This window comes from Gadus morhua, chromosome 22, assembly GCF_902167405.1.
Source record: "Gadus morhua chromosome 22, gadMor3.0, whole genome shotgun sequence".
Taxonomy (NCBI): Eukaryota; Metazoa; Chordata; class Actinopteri; order Gadiformes; family Gadidae; genus Gadus; species Gadus morhua.
In genome coordinates, this window is record NC_044069.1 from 691786 (window position 1) to 709246 (window position 17461).

At 54.2% G+C, this 17461-nt stretch overlaps 1 protein-coding gene across 5 annotated transcripts in view; it reads right to left on the reverse strand.

Annotated features, from left to right (window-relative positions):
- Positions 1 to 16372, reverse strand: part of chd4a (chromodomain helicase DNA binding protein 4a) — a gene marked incomplete at its 5' end in the record, with an annotated part of 38029 nt that extends 21657 nt beyond the window's left edge. For all 5 annotated transcript variants that reach the window (XM_030347337.1, XM_030347335.1, XM_030347336.1 and 2 more), the window contains 14 exon segments: positions 1 to 62; positions 1414 to 1605; positions 1953 to 2052; positions 2363 to 2494; positions 7567 to 7778; positions 8354 to 8557; positions 8715 to 8957; positions 9152 to 9321; positions 10896 to 11028; positions 11201 to 11331; positions 11549 to 11829; positions 12785 to 12903; positions 15207 to 15464; positions 16266 to 16372. The exon segment at positions 1 to 62 is cut by the window's left edge and continues 139 nt beyond it. In XM_030347337.1, the coding sequence (XP_030203197.1) occupies positions 1 to 62; positions 1414 to 1605; positions 1953 to 2052; positions 2363 to 2494; positions 7567 to 7778; positions 8354 to 8557; positions 8715 to 8957; positions 9152 to 9321; positions 10896 to 11028; positions 11201 to 11331; positions 11549 to 11829; positions 12785 to 12903; positions 15207 to 15464; positions 16266 to 16372 (2344 nt within the window).
- Between the last annotated feature and the right edge of the window lie 1089 nt (positions 16373 to 17461).

Consider the following 17461-nt stretch of genomic DNA (forward strand, 5'->3'; position numbering starts at 1 on the left):
CGCTCCCAGTTGATGATGGTGGAGAGGGGGGCGCTCACCAGGAAGGGCCCCTTGGAGTGGCCCTGGAGGGGAGGAGGAGGGGGGGGGGCATTAGGGGCCGCACTGAGGAGGAGGGGGGGGCATTAGGGGCCACACAGAGGAGGAGGAGGAGGAGGAGGGGGGGCATTAGGGGCCGCACTGAGGAGGAGGAGGAGGAGGAGGGGGGGCATTAGGGGCCGCACTGAGGAGGAGGAGGACGGGGGGCACTAGGGGCCACACAGAGGAGAAGGGAGGGAGGGGGCATTAGGGCCGCACTGAGGAGGAGGAGGAGGGGGGGGGCATTAGGGGCCGCACTTAGGAGGAGGAGGGGGGGGGCATTAGGGGCCGCACTGAGGAGGAGGAGGACGGGGGGCACTAGGGGCCACACAGAGGAGAAGGGAGGGAGGGGGCATTAGGGCCGCACTGAGGAGGAGGAGGAGGAGGAGGGGGGGGGCATTAGGGGCCGCACTTAGGAGGAGGAGGGGGGGGGGGGCATTAGGGGCCACACTGAGGAGGAGGGGGGGGGCATTAGGGCCACACTGAGGAGGAGGGGGGGGCATTAGGGCCGCACTGAGGAGGAGGGGGGGGCATTAGGGGCCACACTGAGGAGGAGGGGGGGGGGGGGGGCATTAGGGGCCACACAGAGGAGGACACTGGGGGTAGAACCCAGAACCTGGGGGCTGGGAGGGGAACACACCAGATCCACCCTATCCTCGCTCAATGATTGACAGCAAGGCCAGTTCTAAATGTATCCTTCATTGGCAATTTATGTCAAGAAGAGTCAATTAAAACTTAGAATGGACCAAATGCAGCCAGGCAGCGAACAGTCGGGCAGAGGACCCTGACTGCATCGGATGGTGATGATACCGCTCTGGTGCCGAGGCCGTGCGTGGGGCCTCCCGCCTCTAGGGGGAGGCAGCGGGCCACGCAGCATCTGGAGGTGTTTACCGCTGAGATCAAGCTTAATGCCGTCAGCTGTAACCTGACTTATACAAAATGGCTGAATGCGTGGGAGCCAATAGCGTGACAGCTGCCCCGGCAGCAGTGAAACACCCATCTCCCATCAACCCTTCGGTTCGGTCTAAAACACTGGATTCATTACTAAGAACGTTGAAATTCAGCCGAGATTAAAACCTGCTTCATAATGTCGAATGTCAGATTGTGATAAAGGTCGAATCAAAATCGTTAAACTGATGCGTTTCCTTGATCGTCAGTAGAGATGAAATCTCTGCCGTTAGGAATCTAGAACAGTGACGTCCTTAATCCAGAACATCTCAGGTGCACTTCAGCACGGAGCAGGTCAGAGTCAGGGGTCATAGGGCTCTGGGAGGCCTACAGGTAGGGGTCAGGGGTCACAGGGCGCTGGGAGGCCTACAGGAAGGGGTCAGGCCCTACCTCTTTGTAGAGGGAGTAGAGGAAGACGGCGGTCTGGACCGTCTTGCCCAGGCCCATCTCGTCGGCCAGGATGGTGTCGGTGCCCTGGGCCCAGGAGAACCTGAGCCAGTTCAGCCCCTCCAGCTGGTAGGGGTGCAGGTTCCCCCCCGTGCTGTCCAGGTAGTCCGGCTGCCGCTCAAACTTTATGGTGGGCTGGGGAGGGAGAGACACATTAGGGTTAGCTTGGGGGGAGAGAGAGGGAGACAGAAAGACTGACAGAGACAGATTCAGTCTAGCTTGGAGAGAGACACAGACAGACTAGCTTGGGAAGTCACAGCGACTTCCAGTTTTGATTTGAGAGATTGAGGTCATGTCCTGAATAATGAGAGAGAACAGACACAGAGGGAGGAGGAGGAGGAGGAGGAGGAGGAGGAGGAGGAGGAGGAGGAGAGGGAGGAGGGAGGAGGAGGAGGAGAGGGAGGAGGAGAGGGAGGAGGAGAGGGAGGAGGAGGGAGAAGGAGAGGGAGAGGGAGGAGGAGAGGGAGGGAGGAGGAACGTACGTCGACCACAGGGTTATCCGGGGGCCGGTCCACGCGCTTCGGCTTCCCCTTCAGCTTGATCTTCTTCCCTGGTCGGCCCTCGTCTCCCATCATCAGCTCTCTGCACACACACACACACACACACACACACACACACACACACACACACACACACACGTTTATAGGTGTGGCATGTACAGGTGTGTGTACCTGTGCTTCCAGCACTGGAGTTTGTTTGCTCAGTGTGTACAGGTACGTTTAAGTCCAGATGTGTGTGCACCTGTGGTTCAAGTGCTGCATGTGTGTTGATGTACAGGGAGCGTGTAGCTCAGTGGGCTCAGGTGTGTGCGGGCTCAGGTGTGTGCAGGCTCAGGTGTATGCAGGCTCAGGTGTGTGTGTGTAGGCTCGTGTGTGTAGGGCCAGGTGTGTACCTGTGGTTCCAGTACTGCACTTTGTAGACGTCGTACTCAGAGACGTCCATGTCCTCCGACTCCCAGGTGGCCTGGTCGTACGTCAGGTCACGCCACTTGATCAGGTAGTGCACGTTGTTCTTCCTGTCCACACTGCGCACACACACACACACACACACACACACACACACACACACACATTACATCATGCACCGTGCAGAAGGGGGTGACAATATAACAACAGGACTAAAGGGCTGATTATGGTTCCACGTCCACACAACGCAACGACCACGCAGACGCTTCGACGCAGAACCTTTATGTTTCTGTGCCGGGTTTCAGTAAGCGGACCAATCACAGCCCTCGCTGCTGCGTCGCCTCGATGGAAGGTTAACATTTTTGGGAGGCGCATGTCCGGCCCTTGGGGTGGACGCAAGGAGGGTCCGCAGGTCCTTAACCCCCTTGCGTTGCGTGAACGTGGGACCATTATCAGTCCTTAAGTGAGGCTTCTACTTCCTGTTTAGACAGGAAGTAGTGCAAGGCCCTACCGAGGGCTGTTGACCTGTGACCTCAGTGAGTACGAGAAAGACACAGACAGACAGACAGAGATAGAGAGTCAGACAGACAGACAGAGATAGAGAGTCAGACAGACAGACAGAGATAGAGAGTCAGACAGACATACAGAGATAGAGAGTCAGACAGACAGACAGAGATAGAGAGTCAGACAGACAGACAGAGATAGAGTCAGACAGACAGACAGAGATAGAGAGTCAGACAGACAGACAGAGATAGAGAGTCAGACAGACAGACAGAGATAGAGTCAGACAGACAGACAGAGATAGAGAGTCAGACAGACAGACGGAGATAGGAGAGACAGACAGAGATAGAGAGTCAGACAGACAGACAGAGATAGAGAGTCAGACAGACAGACAGAGATAGAGTCAGACAGACAGACAGAGATAGAGAGTCAGACAGACAGACAGAGATAGAGTCAGACAGACAGACAGAGATAGAGAGTCAGACAGACAGACAGAGATAGAGAGTCAGACAGACAGACAGAGATAGAGAGTCAGACAGACAGAGATAGAGAGTCAGACAGACAGACAGAGATAGAGTCAGACAGACAGAGATAGAGAGTCAGACAGACAGACAGAGATAGAGAGTCAGACAGACAGACAGAGATAGAGAGTCAGACAGACAGACAGAGATAGAGTCAGTCAGACAGACGGAGATAGGAGAGTCAGACAGACAGACAGAGATAGGAGAGTCAGACAGACAGACAGAGATAGAGTCAGTCAGACAGACGGAGATAGGAGAGTCAGACAGACAGACAGAGATAGAGAGTCAGACAGACAGACAGAGATAGAGAGTCAGACAGACAGACAGACAGACAGACAGAGATAGAGAGTCAGACAGACAGACAGAGATAGAGAGTCAGACAGACAGACAGACAGACAGACAGAGATAGAGAGTCAGACAGACAGACAGAGATAGAGAGTCAGACAGACAGACAGAGATAGAGGGTCAGACAGACAGAGATAGAGAGTCAGACAGACAGACAGAGAGTCAGACAGACAGACAGAGATAGAGAGTCAGACAGACAGAGATAGAGAGTCAGACAGACAGACAGAGATAGAGAGTCAGACAGACAGACAGAGATAGAGTCAGACAGACAGACAGAGATAGAGAGTCAGACAGACAGAGATAGAGTCAGACAGACAGAGATAGAGAGTCAGACAGACAGACAGAGATAGAGAGTCAGACAGACAGAGATAGAGACTCAGACAGACAGACAGAGATAGAGACTCAGACAGACAGACAGAGATAGAGACTCAGACAGACAGACAGACAGAGATAGAGAGTCAGACAGACAGAGATAGAGAGTCAGACAGACAGAGATAGAGAGTCAGACAGACAGACAGAGATAGAGAGTCAGACAGACAGACAGAGATAGAGAGTCAGACAGACAGAGATAGAGAGTCAGACAGACAGAGATAGAGAGTCAGACAGACAGAGATAGAGAGTCAGACAGACAGACAGACAGACAGACAGAGATAGAGAGTCAGACAGACCGACAGAGATAGAGAGTCAGACAGACAGACAGAGATAGAGAGTCAGACAGACAGACAGAGATAGAGAGTCAGACAGACAGAGATAGAGAGTCAGACAGACAGACAGAGATAGAGAGTCAGACAGACAGAGATAGAGAGTCAGACAGACAGACAGAGATAGAGGGTCAGACAGACAGAGATAGAGAGTCAGACAGACAGAGATAGAGAGTCAGACAGACAGAGATAGAGAGTCAGACAGACAGAGATAGAGAGTCAGTCAGACAGACAGAGATAGAGAGTCAGACAGACAGAGATAGAGAGTCAGACAGACAGAGATAGAGAGTCAGACAGACAGACAGAGATAGAGAGTCAGACAGACAGAGATAGAGAGTCAGACAGACAGACAGAGATAGAGAGTCAGACAGACAGAGATAGAGAGTCAGACAGACAGACAGAGATAGAGAGTCAGACAGACAGAGATAGAGAGTCAGTCAGACAGACAGAGATAGAGTCAGACAGACAGAGATAGAGAGTCAGACAGACAGAGATAGAGAGTCAGACAGACAGAGATAGAGAGTCAGACAGACAGAGATAGAGAGTCAGACAGACAGACAGAGATAGAGAGTCAGACAGACAGAGATAGAGAGTCAGACAGACAGACAGAGATAGAGAGTCAGTCAGACAGAGATAGAGAGTCAGACAGACAGAGATAGAGAGTCAGACAGACAGAGATAGAGAGTCAGACAGACAGACAGAGATAGAGAGTCAGACAGACAGACAGAGATAGAGAGTCAGACAGACAGAGATAGAGAGTCAGACAGACAGAGATAGAGAGTCAGACAGACAGAGATAGAGAGTCAGACAGACAGATAGAGAGTCAGACAGACAGATAGAGAGTCAGACAGACAGACAGAGATAGAGAGTCAGACAGACAGACAGAGATAGAGAGTCAGACAGACAGAGATAGAGAGTCAGACAGACAGACAGAGATAGAGAGTCAGACAGACAGAGATAGAGAGTCAGACAGACAGACAGAGATAGAGAGTCAGTCAGACAGAGATAGAGAGTCAGACAGACAGAGATAGAGAGTCAGACAGACAGAGATAGAGAGTCAGACAGACAGACAGAGATAGAGAGTCAGACAGACAGACAGAGATAGAGAGTCAGACAGACAGAGATAGAGAGTCAGACAGACAGAGATAGAGAGTCAGACAGACAGAGATAGAGAGTCAGACAGACAGATAGAGAGTCAGACAGACAGATAGAGAGTCAGACAGACAGACAGAGATAGAGAGTCAGACAGACAGACAGAGATAGAGAGTCAGACAGACAGAGATAGAGAGTCAGACAGACAGACAGAGATAGAGAGTCAGACAGACAGAGATAGAGAGTCAGACAGACAGAGATAGAGAGTCAGACAGACAGAGATAGAGAGTCAGACAGACAGACAGAGATAGAGAGTCAGTCAGACAGACAGAGATAGAGAGTCAGACAGACAGAGATAGAGAGTCAGACAGACAGAGATAGAGAGTCAGACAGACAGAGATAGAGAGTCAGTCAGACAGACAGAGATAGAGAGTCAGACAGACAGAGATAGAGAGTCAGACAGACAGACAGAGATAGAGTCAGACAGACAGAGATAGAGTCAGACAGACAGACAGAGATAGAGAGTCAGACAGACAGAGATAGAGAGTCAGACAGACAGACAGAGATAGAGAGTCAGACAGACAGACAGAGATAGAGTCAGACAGACAGACAGAGATAGAGTCAGTCAGACAGACGGAGATAGGAGAGTCAGACAGACAGACAGAGATAGAGAGTCAGACAGACAGACAGAGATAGAGTCAGTCAGACAGACGGAGATAGGAGAGTCAGACAGACAGACAGAGATAGAGAGTCAGACAGACAGACAGACAGACAGACAGACAGACAGAGATAGAGAGACAGACAGACAGAGATAGAGAGTCAGACAGACAGACAGAGATAGAGGGTCAGACAGACAGAGATAGAGAGTCAGACAGACAGAGATAGAGAGTCAGACAGACAGAGATAGAGAGTCAGACAGACAGACAGAGATAGAGTCAGACAGACAGACAGAGATAGAGTCAGACAGACAGACAGAGATAGAGAGTCAGACAGACAGAGATAGAGAGTCAGACAGACAGAGATAGAGAGTCAGACCGACAGACAGAGATAGAGAGTCAGACAGACAGAGATAGAGTCAGACAGACAGACAGACAGAGATAGAGAGTCAGACAGACAGAGATAGAGAGTCAGACAGACAGAGATAGAGAGTCAGACAGACAGAGATAGAGAGTCAGACAGACAGACAGAGAGAGTCAGACAGACAGACAGAGATAGAGTCAGACAGACAGAGATAGAGTCAGACAGACAGACAGAGATAGAGAGTCAGACAGACAGAGATAGAGAGTCAGTCAGACAGACAGAGATAGAGAGTCAGACAGACAGAGATAGAGAGTCAGACAGACAGAGATAGAGAGTCAGACAGACAGAGATAGAGAGTCAGACAGACAGACAGACAGACAGAGATAGAGAGTCAGACAGACAGACAGACAGAGATAGAGAGTCAGACAGACAGACAGAGATAGAGAGTCAGACAGACAGACAGAGATAGAGAGTCAGACAGACAGACAGAGATAGAGAGTCAGACAGACAGAGATAGAGAGTCAGACAGACAGACAGAGATAGAGGGTCAGACAGACAGAGATAGAGAGTCAGACAGACAGAGATAGAGTCAGACAGACAGAGATAGAGAGTCAGACAGACAAAGATAGAGAGTCAGTCAGACAGACAGAGATAGAGAGTCAGACAGACAGACAGAGATAGAGAGTCAGACAGACAGACAGAGATAGAAAGTCAGACAGACAGACAGAGATAGAGAGTCAGACAGACAGAGATAGAGAGTCAGACAGACAGACAGAGATAGAGAGTCAGACAGACAGAGATAGAGAGTCAGACAGACAGACAGAGATAGAGAGTCAGTCAGACAGACAGAGATAGAGAGTCAGACAGACAGAGATAGAGAGTCAGACAGACAGAGATAGAGAGTCAGACAGACAGAGATAGAGAGTCAGACAGACAGAGATAGAGGGTCAGACAGACAGAGATAGAGAGTCAGACAGACAGACAGTCAGACAGACAGACAGGCGACTGTACCTGTGGTTGAGGATCCGGTGCACCATCAGCCACTCCATCTTGATGCCGAAGCGGTAGTACTTCTCCTCCATCTGGGCGTACAGGGGGTCCTTCTTCTTCCTCTTGGAGCTCTTCTCCTCCTCCCCCTCTCCGCCGGCGTCGATGGGCGGGGGGTCGTCCATGTCGTTCTTCCTCTGGTAGTTCCTGAACATCACCTGGCAGTGCAGCTCCAGCTGGGGAGAGAGAGGTTGGGTTAGCGCAGGGAGAGAGAAAGAGAGAGCCCAGGTAAGCATAGAGCGAGAGTCACACACGAAAGAAAGCAATGGTGATGTCAAGTGTGAATGCTAGTGTGTGTGTGTTAGCATAGCCTTGCATCAGTGTGTGTGAATGCTAGCATGTTTCCAGCGTTGACGATAGATCGTCACACGTCATCGCTGTGTATTGGTCAGTGTGGGTGCTAGCATCATCTTTACCATGTGTTAGCATCACTGTGCTAGCGTTAGCATCATGTATTGGTCAGTGTGGGTGCTAGCATCATCTTTACCATGTGTTAGCATCACTGTGCTAGCGTTAGCATCATGTAATGGTCAGTGTGGGTGCTAGCATCATCTTTACCGTGTGTTAGCATCACTGTGCTAGCGTTAGCATCATGTGTTGGTCAGTGTGGGTGCTAGCATCATCTTCAGCGTGTGTCAGCATCACTGGGCTAGCGTTAGCATCATGTGTTGGTCAGTGTGGGTGCTAGCATCATCTCCAGCGTGTGTTAGCATCACTGTGCTAGCGTTAGCATCATTCCAGCGGCACTGACCTGCAGCTCGGAGACCCAGGAGCAGTGCCAGTAGGACATGTTGGACCATTTGGCGAAGAACTCCCGGTCAGGGCGCCCGGCGAGGGGTGCGGGGTCGGGGGCATCGGCCGCCAGGTCGGGGGGGCGGGGCACTGGCGTGGGGGGAGGGGGGTCGCTCCAGCGCCACGTGAGGATCTTCTGCACCTTGCCCTTCATGGCCGGACACTGCGGGAAGGGGGGGGGGACGTCAGGGTTAACCTCCAGCAGACCGGGAAGATTCTCTACGTATCCAGCAGTTGCAGTATGGGATCAGTAACCCAGTCCGGCTCCTCATTGGCCGGTCTCCCTGTCCGTCAGGGGCGGCGGCGGGCGGTTGGCTCACCGTGCAGCGGGGGCAGATCCACTCTCCGTTGGGGATCTCCGGCAGCGGGGGGTTGAGGCAGTGGATGTGGTAGGACGAGGGGCAGGAGTCGCAGCACAGCAGCTCCCCGCCGTCCTTACACACCCGGCAGAACTCCATGTGGTGGTCGTCCTCCTCCGCCTCCCCCACCTCCACCTCCGCCTCCACCTCCTCCTCGCCCTCTGACGGGTTCTCCCGCGCCTCCCACTGGATGCCTTCCTTCTCCTGCAGGGGGGGAGGGAGAGGGAGAGGGGGAGGAGGAGGGAGAGCCAACATGTCAGCTTCTGACCATAACATTGAGTTATCAGGACACCATGTGACACGACCTCAGCCAATCACAGACCCCGACAGTCATATGCCTGTTGTGAAGGAGCAGGTAGTGTGTGTGTGTGTGTCCGTGTCTGTGTGTGTGTTCTTACGCAGTGCGGGCAGCTCCAGGTTCCCTCGGGGGCCTTCTCCATGTCGGGGTCCAGGCAGACCATGTGGTACGCCCGGGGACACGTGTCACACAGGATGATCTCGCCGCCCTGCTGGCACACCTCGCAGTAGTCCTGGTGGTCCGTCTCGTAGCCGTCGCCCTCCTCCGCTTCTGGAGAGAGAGAGACGGGGTGAGGGGGGGCTCCCAACGCTACACCTGGACCCTCCACCCACTAGCACTGGCATGCTAACACCTGAGCACTGCAGAGCACTGGCAGGCTTAGTAACACCTTAGCATGGCAGAGAATAGCACGCTGGCACCTTAGCACTGCAGAGAATAGCACGCTAGCATGCTAACACTTTACCATTGCAGAGAATAGCACGCTAGCATGCCAACACCTTACCATTGCAGAGAATAGCACGCTAGCATGCTAACACCTTAGCATTGCAGAGAATAATACGCCAGCATGCTAACACGTAACCATTGCAAACTACCTCAAATGGAACGCACCCTCTGAACACAGGAAGCGTATCTGTATAGATTAGTATTTTATACTCCACCTTCTCATGTTGTGCTATCCAAAACACCCCCGGAGTGCACGTGACAACAGCAGTTGTCACGTGCACGCCACAAGATGGCGTGCTGCTAATTATACCTCCTCCTGTGTCGTGAATCAGGCCCCGTGACTCAGACGCCACGGGGTGAAAACACAACACCACCTCACTGCTCCACCTCCTAGTGAACACCACCTCACTGCTCCTCCTCCTAGTGAACACCACCTCACTGCTCCACCTCCTAGTGAACACCACCTCACTGCTCCTCCTCCTAGTGAACACCACCTCACTGCTCCACCTCCTAGTGAACACCACCTCACTGCTCCACCTCCTAGTGAACACCACCTCACTGCTCCACCTCCTAGTGAACACCACCTCACTGCTCCTCCTCCTAGTGAACACCACCTCACTGCTCCTCCTCCTAGTGAACACCACCTCCCTGCACCTCCTCCTAGTGAACACCACCTCCACCTCCTAGTGAACACCACCTCACTGCTCCACCTCCTAGTGAACACCACCTCACTGCTCCTCCTCCTAGTGAACACCACCTCACTGCTCCACCTCCTAGTGAACACCACCTCACTGCTCCACCTCCTAGTGAACACCACCTCACTGCTCCACCTCCTAGTGAACACCACCTCACTGCTCCTCCTCCTAGTGAACACCACCTCCCTGCACCTCCTCCTAGTGAACACCACCTCCACCTCCTAGTGAACACCACCTCACTGCTCCACCTCCTAGTGAACACCACCTCACTGCTCCTCCTCCTAGTGAACACCACCTCACTGCTCCACCTCCTAGTGAACACCACCTCCCTGCACCTCCTCCTAGTGAACACCACCTCCACCTCCTAGTGAACACCACCTCACTGCTCCACCTCCTAGTGAACACCACCTCACTGCTCCTCCTCCTAGTGAACACCACCTCACTGCTCCACCTCCACCTCCTAGTGAACACCACCTCCCTGCACCTCCTCCTCCTCCTCCTCCATCACTAGGTAATAGCTCCCCCTAACCAGCGGCCACCAGGCGGTAGACAGAGGAGGACTGCAGACCAGACCCTGACCCGGACCAGATGAACACCAGACCTGGACCTTTGGTCCATCACCGACCAGCCCCCCCAGGGGTCCATGACAGAGACAGACCCAGGGCCTACAGGGTCTACAGGGTCTACAGGGTCTACAGGGCCTACCTTTCTTCTTCTTCGGTTTGCTCTTGGGGGTCTTCTTCTTGGAGCGCGAGGTGCGGCTGCTGGAGCCTTCCGACACGCTGTTCATACTGGTCTCATCGAAGTCGCTCTCCACGTCAGGCTCCTCCTCCTCGCTCTGGACATGCACAAAGAGACACACACACACACACACGCACACAAAGAGACACACACACACACGCACAAAGAGACACGCACACACACACACAATGGTTATGCATGTGAGGCGTTAACAGATGGAGGGAAAAACGACTGAGAGTGTGAGACAGACAGACAGACACAGGACCTACCGAGGACCTCTTCCTCTTGCTGTTGAAGCCCCCCAGCTTGATCTTGAGGGGGGCCACCTTCTTGGTCTTGGCCACGTTCTTCTTCTCGGCGGGCTTGGCGGTGGGCTTGGACTTCTTGCGGGCGTTGGGACCTGGAGAAGCCACAGTCAGTCACAGCCTCCTTCTGCACCCCACAGCGCTCAGTCCCTCCCAGACCACTGCCCAGGAGCCCGGCCCCTAGGGCCACCCACTGAGGGGCCCTCACTGAGTGCGTGTTAACGAACAGACCCCAGACCTGAAGCATCCCTCCATGCTTCTAAAAGATGACGCTGGGTAAACACTGAACCAAAGGCCCCCACCAGGACTGACCTTTGCCCTCCTTGGTCTTGGCCTTGCGGAGCGGGACCACGGGCGCGGGTGTGGGCTCGACGGGGGGCGGGGGCGGTGGCGGCGGCGGCGGCGGCGAGGGGGGCGCGGCCTCCGACACCATGGTGTCCACGGCGGCGGGCACGCTGGCGGTGGCCAGCGCGGCGTTGGCGGCGGCGGCGCCCCTCAGGGGGTTGTTGGTGCTGAACTCGCGCCACTTGGCCCCCAGGACCATCATCATCTTAGACACGGCGATCTTAGGGTTCTTAGCGGCGATGAGCGGCCTGCAGGGAGACGGGTAGAGGGAGACGGTAGAGGGGGAGACGGGGAGAGAGGGAGAGACGGACAGAGGGAGAGACGGACAGAGGGAGAGACGGACAGAGGGGGAGACGGACAGAGAGGGAGACGGACAGAGAGGGAGACGGGGAAAGAGACAGGGACAGAGAGAGAGACAGGGACAGAGAGAGAGACAGGGACAGAGAGAGAGACAGGGACAGAGAGAGAGACAGGGACAGAGAGAGAGACAGGGACAGAGAGAGAGACAGGGACAGAGAGAGAGACAGGGACAGAGAGAGAGAGAGACAGATACAGAGAGAGACACAGATACAGAGAGACAGGGACAGAGAGAGAGACAGGGACAGAGAGAGAGACAGGGACAGAGAGAGAGACAGGGACAGAGAGAGAGACAGGGACAGAGAGAGAGACAGGGACAGAGAGAGAGACAGGGACAGAGAGAGAGACAGATACAGAGAGAGACACAGATACAGAGAGACAGGGACAGAGAGAGAGACAGGGACAGAGAGAGACAGATACAGAGAGAGACAGGGACAGAGAGAGAGACAGGGACAGAGAGAGAGACAGGGACAGAGAGAGAGACAGAGAGAGACAGGGACAGAGAGAGAGACAGGGACAGAGAGAGAGACAGGGACAGAGAGAGAGACAGGGACAGAGAGAGAGACAGGGACAGAGAGAGAGAGGTGAATGTTCTATTCCTCTGCAGAAGCGCGTGTATCTGAGTGTGGTTTCCTCGTGTGCCTACAGGCGTATTTTAATATTCCCTTTACTTCAGCGGACGTTGGTTTGCAGCGACCTGCCCCCGAGGAGGGGGCCGAGGTGAGGGGTGAACCCCCAAAGGGCCGCAGGACTGAACGCGCTGGGGAATCGAACCCGCGTCCCTAGGGGCTGAGCGTGGAGGGCCCCTGTGCCCCCAGGCCGTGGCCGGGTGTGTGCGAGGCCTACCTGACGAACTGGCTGAAGGCCTTGTAGTTGGTGAGGGAGCGGTAGTCCTCCTCACTGAACAGGTGGTCGATGTCCTCCATGCCCCAGTCGTCCAGCAGCTGGGACGACGTCTTGGGCTCCTGGACACGAGACACCCAGAGCAGTCAGAACCAGAGCCCCCAGTACCAGAACCAGAGCCCCCAGAACCAGAGCCCCCAGTACCAGAACCAGAGCCCCCAGTAACAGAACCAGAGCCCCCAGAACCAGAGCCCCCAGAACCAGAACCTCCAGTACCAGAACCCCCAGAACCAGAGCCACCAGTACCAGTACCAGAGCCACCAGTACCAGAGCCCCCAGTACCAGAAGCAGAGCCCCCAGTACCAGAACCAGAACCAGAGCCCCCAGTACCAGAACCAGAGCCAGACGAACCCACAAGACCACTAACCAACACTACTAACCAGGTCATCTGACTAGTTATAACACAACGATAAATATAAAAGGGAAATCAAATAAAAAGGAGGAAAATAGATTGAAGTGATGCATATTCCTAGTGGTGCTCCAGAACCTATCCATAAACCCATCCCCGGAACACCGTGGCCATACACAAAACCTCTGTACTAACACCACCCCAACCCACACCAGATAGCACCGGAAAACACCACACCAGTGGTATACGTCTACATATGGTCTCCCGCCCACACGGCCTCCCCACGCTTCAGTGCTGCGTGTGGAGCCAGCAGCTCCCTGACTACCCCAGACGTCACGCCTCAGTGGCTGAGTCCCACCCACCACCAGAGGCCCTGATAAAGACCGGAACCCATCCGGAGTTATTACTCCCCACCCGGGTCTCACCGGCCCAGGGAGGGCAGGGGACCTCATCAATACTGATCTAATCAATCGATCAGCGTGCAGAGGGTGAGGCTAGGCCGACTTATGCTGCTAATGATGTTAGCTCTCTGCTGGCTGACAGCCACAGGGCTTCCAGAACTCTCCTTCTGGTCAAATGTTGTGGCAACAAAGACAACATGGCTGTTTATCCCATACCTGCACAGAGCTAATTAGGCCAGTTTTACTCCGACTGAACAATAGATGGGGCTAGCCAGAGCGCTACAGAGGGCTAGCCAGAGCGCTACAAAGGGCTAGCCAGAGTGCTACAAAGGGCTAGCCAGAGCGCTACAAAGGGCTAGCCAGAGCGCTACAAAGGGCTAGCCAGAGCGCTACAAAGGGCTAGCCAGAGCGCTATAGTGAGATAGCCGGAGCGCTACAAAGGGCTAGCCAGAGCACTATAGTGAGATAGCCGGAGCGCTACAGAGGGCTAGCCAGAGCGCTATAGTGAGATAGCCAGAGCGCTACAAAGGGCTAGCCAGAGCACTACAAAGGGCTAGCCAGAGCACTCTAGTGAGATAGCCAGAGCTCTACAAAAGGGCTAGCCAGAGCGCTATAGACAAATCAACGCATTAGCTCGTTAGCATCTCATGATGTCCGCTAGCAGAAGGCCGTCTATACAGATGCATCTAAAAGGCGTTTATCTAACCAAGACTGGAGAATAAAAAAATATCAAAAGGGTCAAGTTCACTGAGCATTGCGGCGCTAAGGAAGGTTGCCATGGAAACAGCATATATGCCTGACACACCAACACCCCCCCCCCCCCCCCCCCCAACCACACACACACACCCATCCTTGCATAAGTGTCATTAGGTATGATGCTTCCTATTGGTGCTGCGGCCGGGAGCCGCAGACAAAGAGCTGCGTCTGCCAGCGGGCGGTGTGCGACGGGAGCTCCACGCTGGGGCATGTAGACCGTCTGTAACCCCTCCGGCCCGCGCGTTGATAAAACCCACACCAAAAGGTACATGCTCGCCATCCTCTCCCCTGTGGCATTGATCACTTTTTGCTTTTCCACAATAAAAACCTGTTTTAAGAAAGCTCAGTTTGAGTCAGGCTTCCGTCTGCATTTCACAATAAGAGCCCCCACCGCCCCCGTTATAGAAAGGCAGAGAAAGTAGCGTTGCCCTGGTGCCCCCACCCCGGGCCACAGCGCCCGTCTGCTGTGGCCCGTCCCCCTGAGCGCTGCTGTGCTCTGTGTGGTACTACCACTCTCTGGTCTAGCTGTTACACCAACAGCCTCCTGGGGAGACACACACGGCGGGCAACGGGGGAGCTCCGGGCCCTCTGAGCCCCAACCCCGACAGGGCCCCGGCCCCCCCCCCCCGTGGGACTGCTCAGCCTCAGGGAGGTCCGGTCATGGAGCTCCTCAGAGGCCGCGTCCACTCAACCCAGCACCCGTTCACCAGTACAGAGACATGCACAATCACATACGCACAAACGCCCCAAACACACACACACACACACACACACACACACGAGGACACGTAGAGAACCACTCACACACACACACACTCACACTCACACACTCAGAACCCCCCCCGGCCCTCTTCCTCACCGAGCTGTCGTCGTCGTCGTCGTCATCCTCCTCCTCCTCAGGCTCTGGCTCGGGGTCCTTCCTCTTGGAGGAGGAGGAGCCCCCCGTGCTGCTCCTCTTCTTCTCCTTACCGCTGCTGCCCCTCTTCTTCTTCTTGCGTCCGGGCGTGTAGCTGCTGCCCTCGCTGTCCGAGCGCTGGGCGGCGGCCTCGCCCTCGGGGCCCTCCTCGCCGCGCCCCCCCGCCACCTCCATGGGCTCCGGGGAGCTGATGGCTAGCTCCTGCTCAGAGGGGGGGAGGGGGTCAGACCCGGTCACTCTACGGGCATTACCGGCCCTAATCTGGCCCCCTGCATTACACCAGTGCATAACCAATACCCACAATGCACTGTCAAAGACGTGCACCACTAGAGTGCACGTACGTCCGCACTATAGGTCATGATGCGTGGCGTGTTTCGGTTTCCATCTGCTGGGGCTCCCAGTAGACGTCCAGCCCGTGAACACTGGTTTATACCAGCGCACACGCCAGGGGACCCCAGCTCATACTAGCAGCCCGGTTCCTCGCCTTACTGGTTCCCTCAATGGGGACGAGGGAACGCTGAGACGACTTCAGACCATGCCTTGGGTATCTCTGTATGTAAACCATTTGTACGGTATTCTAATGAGCCTTCTCTTTGCTTTTTCTGCTGCTGAGCCACCTGAACCCAGAGTGATAAAGTAGCATCTTAATTCTCTTTACGGGATAACCCTTGCAGGTTCTACAATACCAGAACCAGCTGCGATGTTTAGCCCAGAAAGAGAACAGGTGGTGGAGTATCTCTGGGCCCAGCCGCGGCCGCTTAGAACACAGGCCTCCAGGACGCGTTCTGTGTGGACTAGAGAACCCAGGCCTCCAGGACCCGTTCAGTGTGGACTAGAGAACCCAGGCCTCCAGGACGCGTTCTGTGTGGACTAGAGAACCCAGGCCTCCAGGACCCGTTCTGTGTGGACTAGAGGACACAGGCCTCCAGGACCCGTTCAGTGTGGACTAGAGGACAGACCGGCGTGTGTGCAGAGGGAGGCCGGACCGCAGCAGACCCTTACCTCACGGCGCGACCGGCGCTTGCTGCTCTTGCTCTCGCGGCTCTTCTTGGCCTTCTTCTTCTTCTTCACTTTGGGCGTCTCGGTCTCCGAGAGCTCCTCGTCGTCGTCTGGATGGGGAGGAGCAGTACTCAGCATCGTGTAGCGTCGTAGCCTAGATAGCTTTAGAACTTAGCATCGAGTCGCATCATATCCTAGTTAGCTTAAGTACATCTTGGTGTAGCATCTTATCCTTACTATCTTTGTTGTGTACAGGGAATGGGTTAACGTAGTCATGGTTAGTTCATGGCACCTGGTTCTATGCACAGCATTACTGTACCGACAGCGATATATTTTTGTTTCTCTTTCCTCTGACAAATGTTGTCCAATGCGGTTACCCCTGGATAAAAGCGTCTGCTAAATGCCCTAAATGAAAAAGCTTTGTTTGTAAAGCACTTTACCACAAGCAGGGAGGAAACGCTCTAAACGGTAAGATATATGACATTAAGTAAAAAGAGGAGGCACAGGTTAACATAAAGGAGCTGAAACTAGTTTCAGTGGTCATGGGGTCGAGATGTCATATCAGGATGAATCCCTTTGTCGTGAGGCTGTTTGGATAGGGTTAGGAGGACAGGATCCCAGTTTACTGGTGTTTACTGTCGTTTAAAGGGCTTGGGAGGGTGATGGAAATTACTGTAGAAGTCATATGATGGGGACACTGGGAAAGTAAGGCAAACTAATTCAAAAACACCACAAAACACATGGATACCGAATAACAAAGCTAGGCGAGTTTCACCAGAGAGTTGAGCCACTGTTTACTTTGAGCCTGTCTGCTCACACGGGTAAAAGGGAAAACTACAACCGGGTATCAACGTGTTGGAGCCCGTGTTTACACTAGAGCCCCATCACCTGACGGAATCTGAACCAGCAACCCTCTGGCGGGGTCTGAACCAGTATACCCAGTGCGGTTTTCTATTTTCGACGTCCCCTGGTTTTAACCGTGTGAAGTCACGTGCACCGCGGGCACTTTGTGTTCCAAAATGGTTCGTGTGCGCGCGTGCACGCCGCCGCTAAATAAACAGTAAACAACGAACTACCCCAACCGCCGCACCGCAAATACGTTAAACGTAAGGCTAAAAATCGAAAGAGCCACGAAAAATGTGCTTTTAAAAACACGTTACTTAGAGCCAATACGGATGGAAAGGGCCGGTGATGAGGAG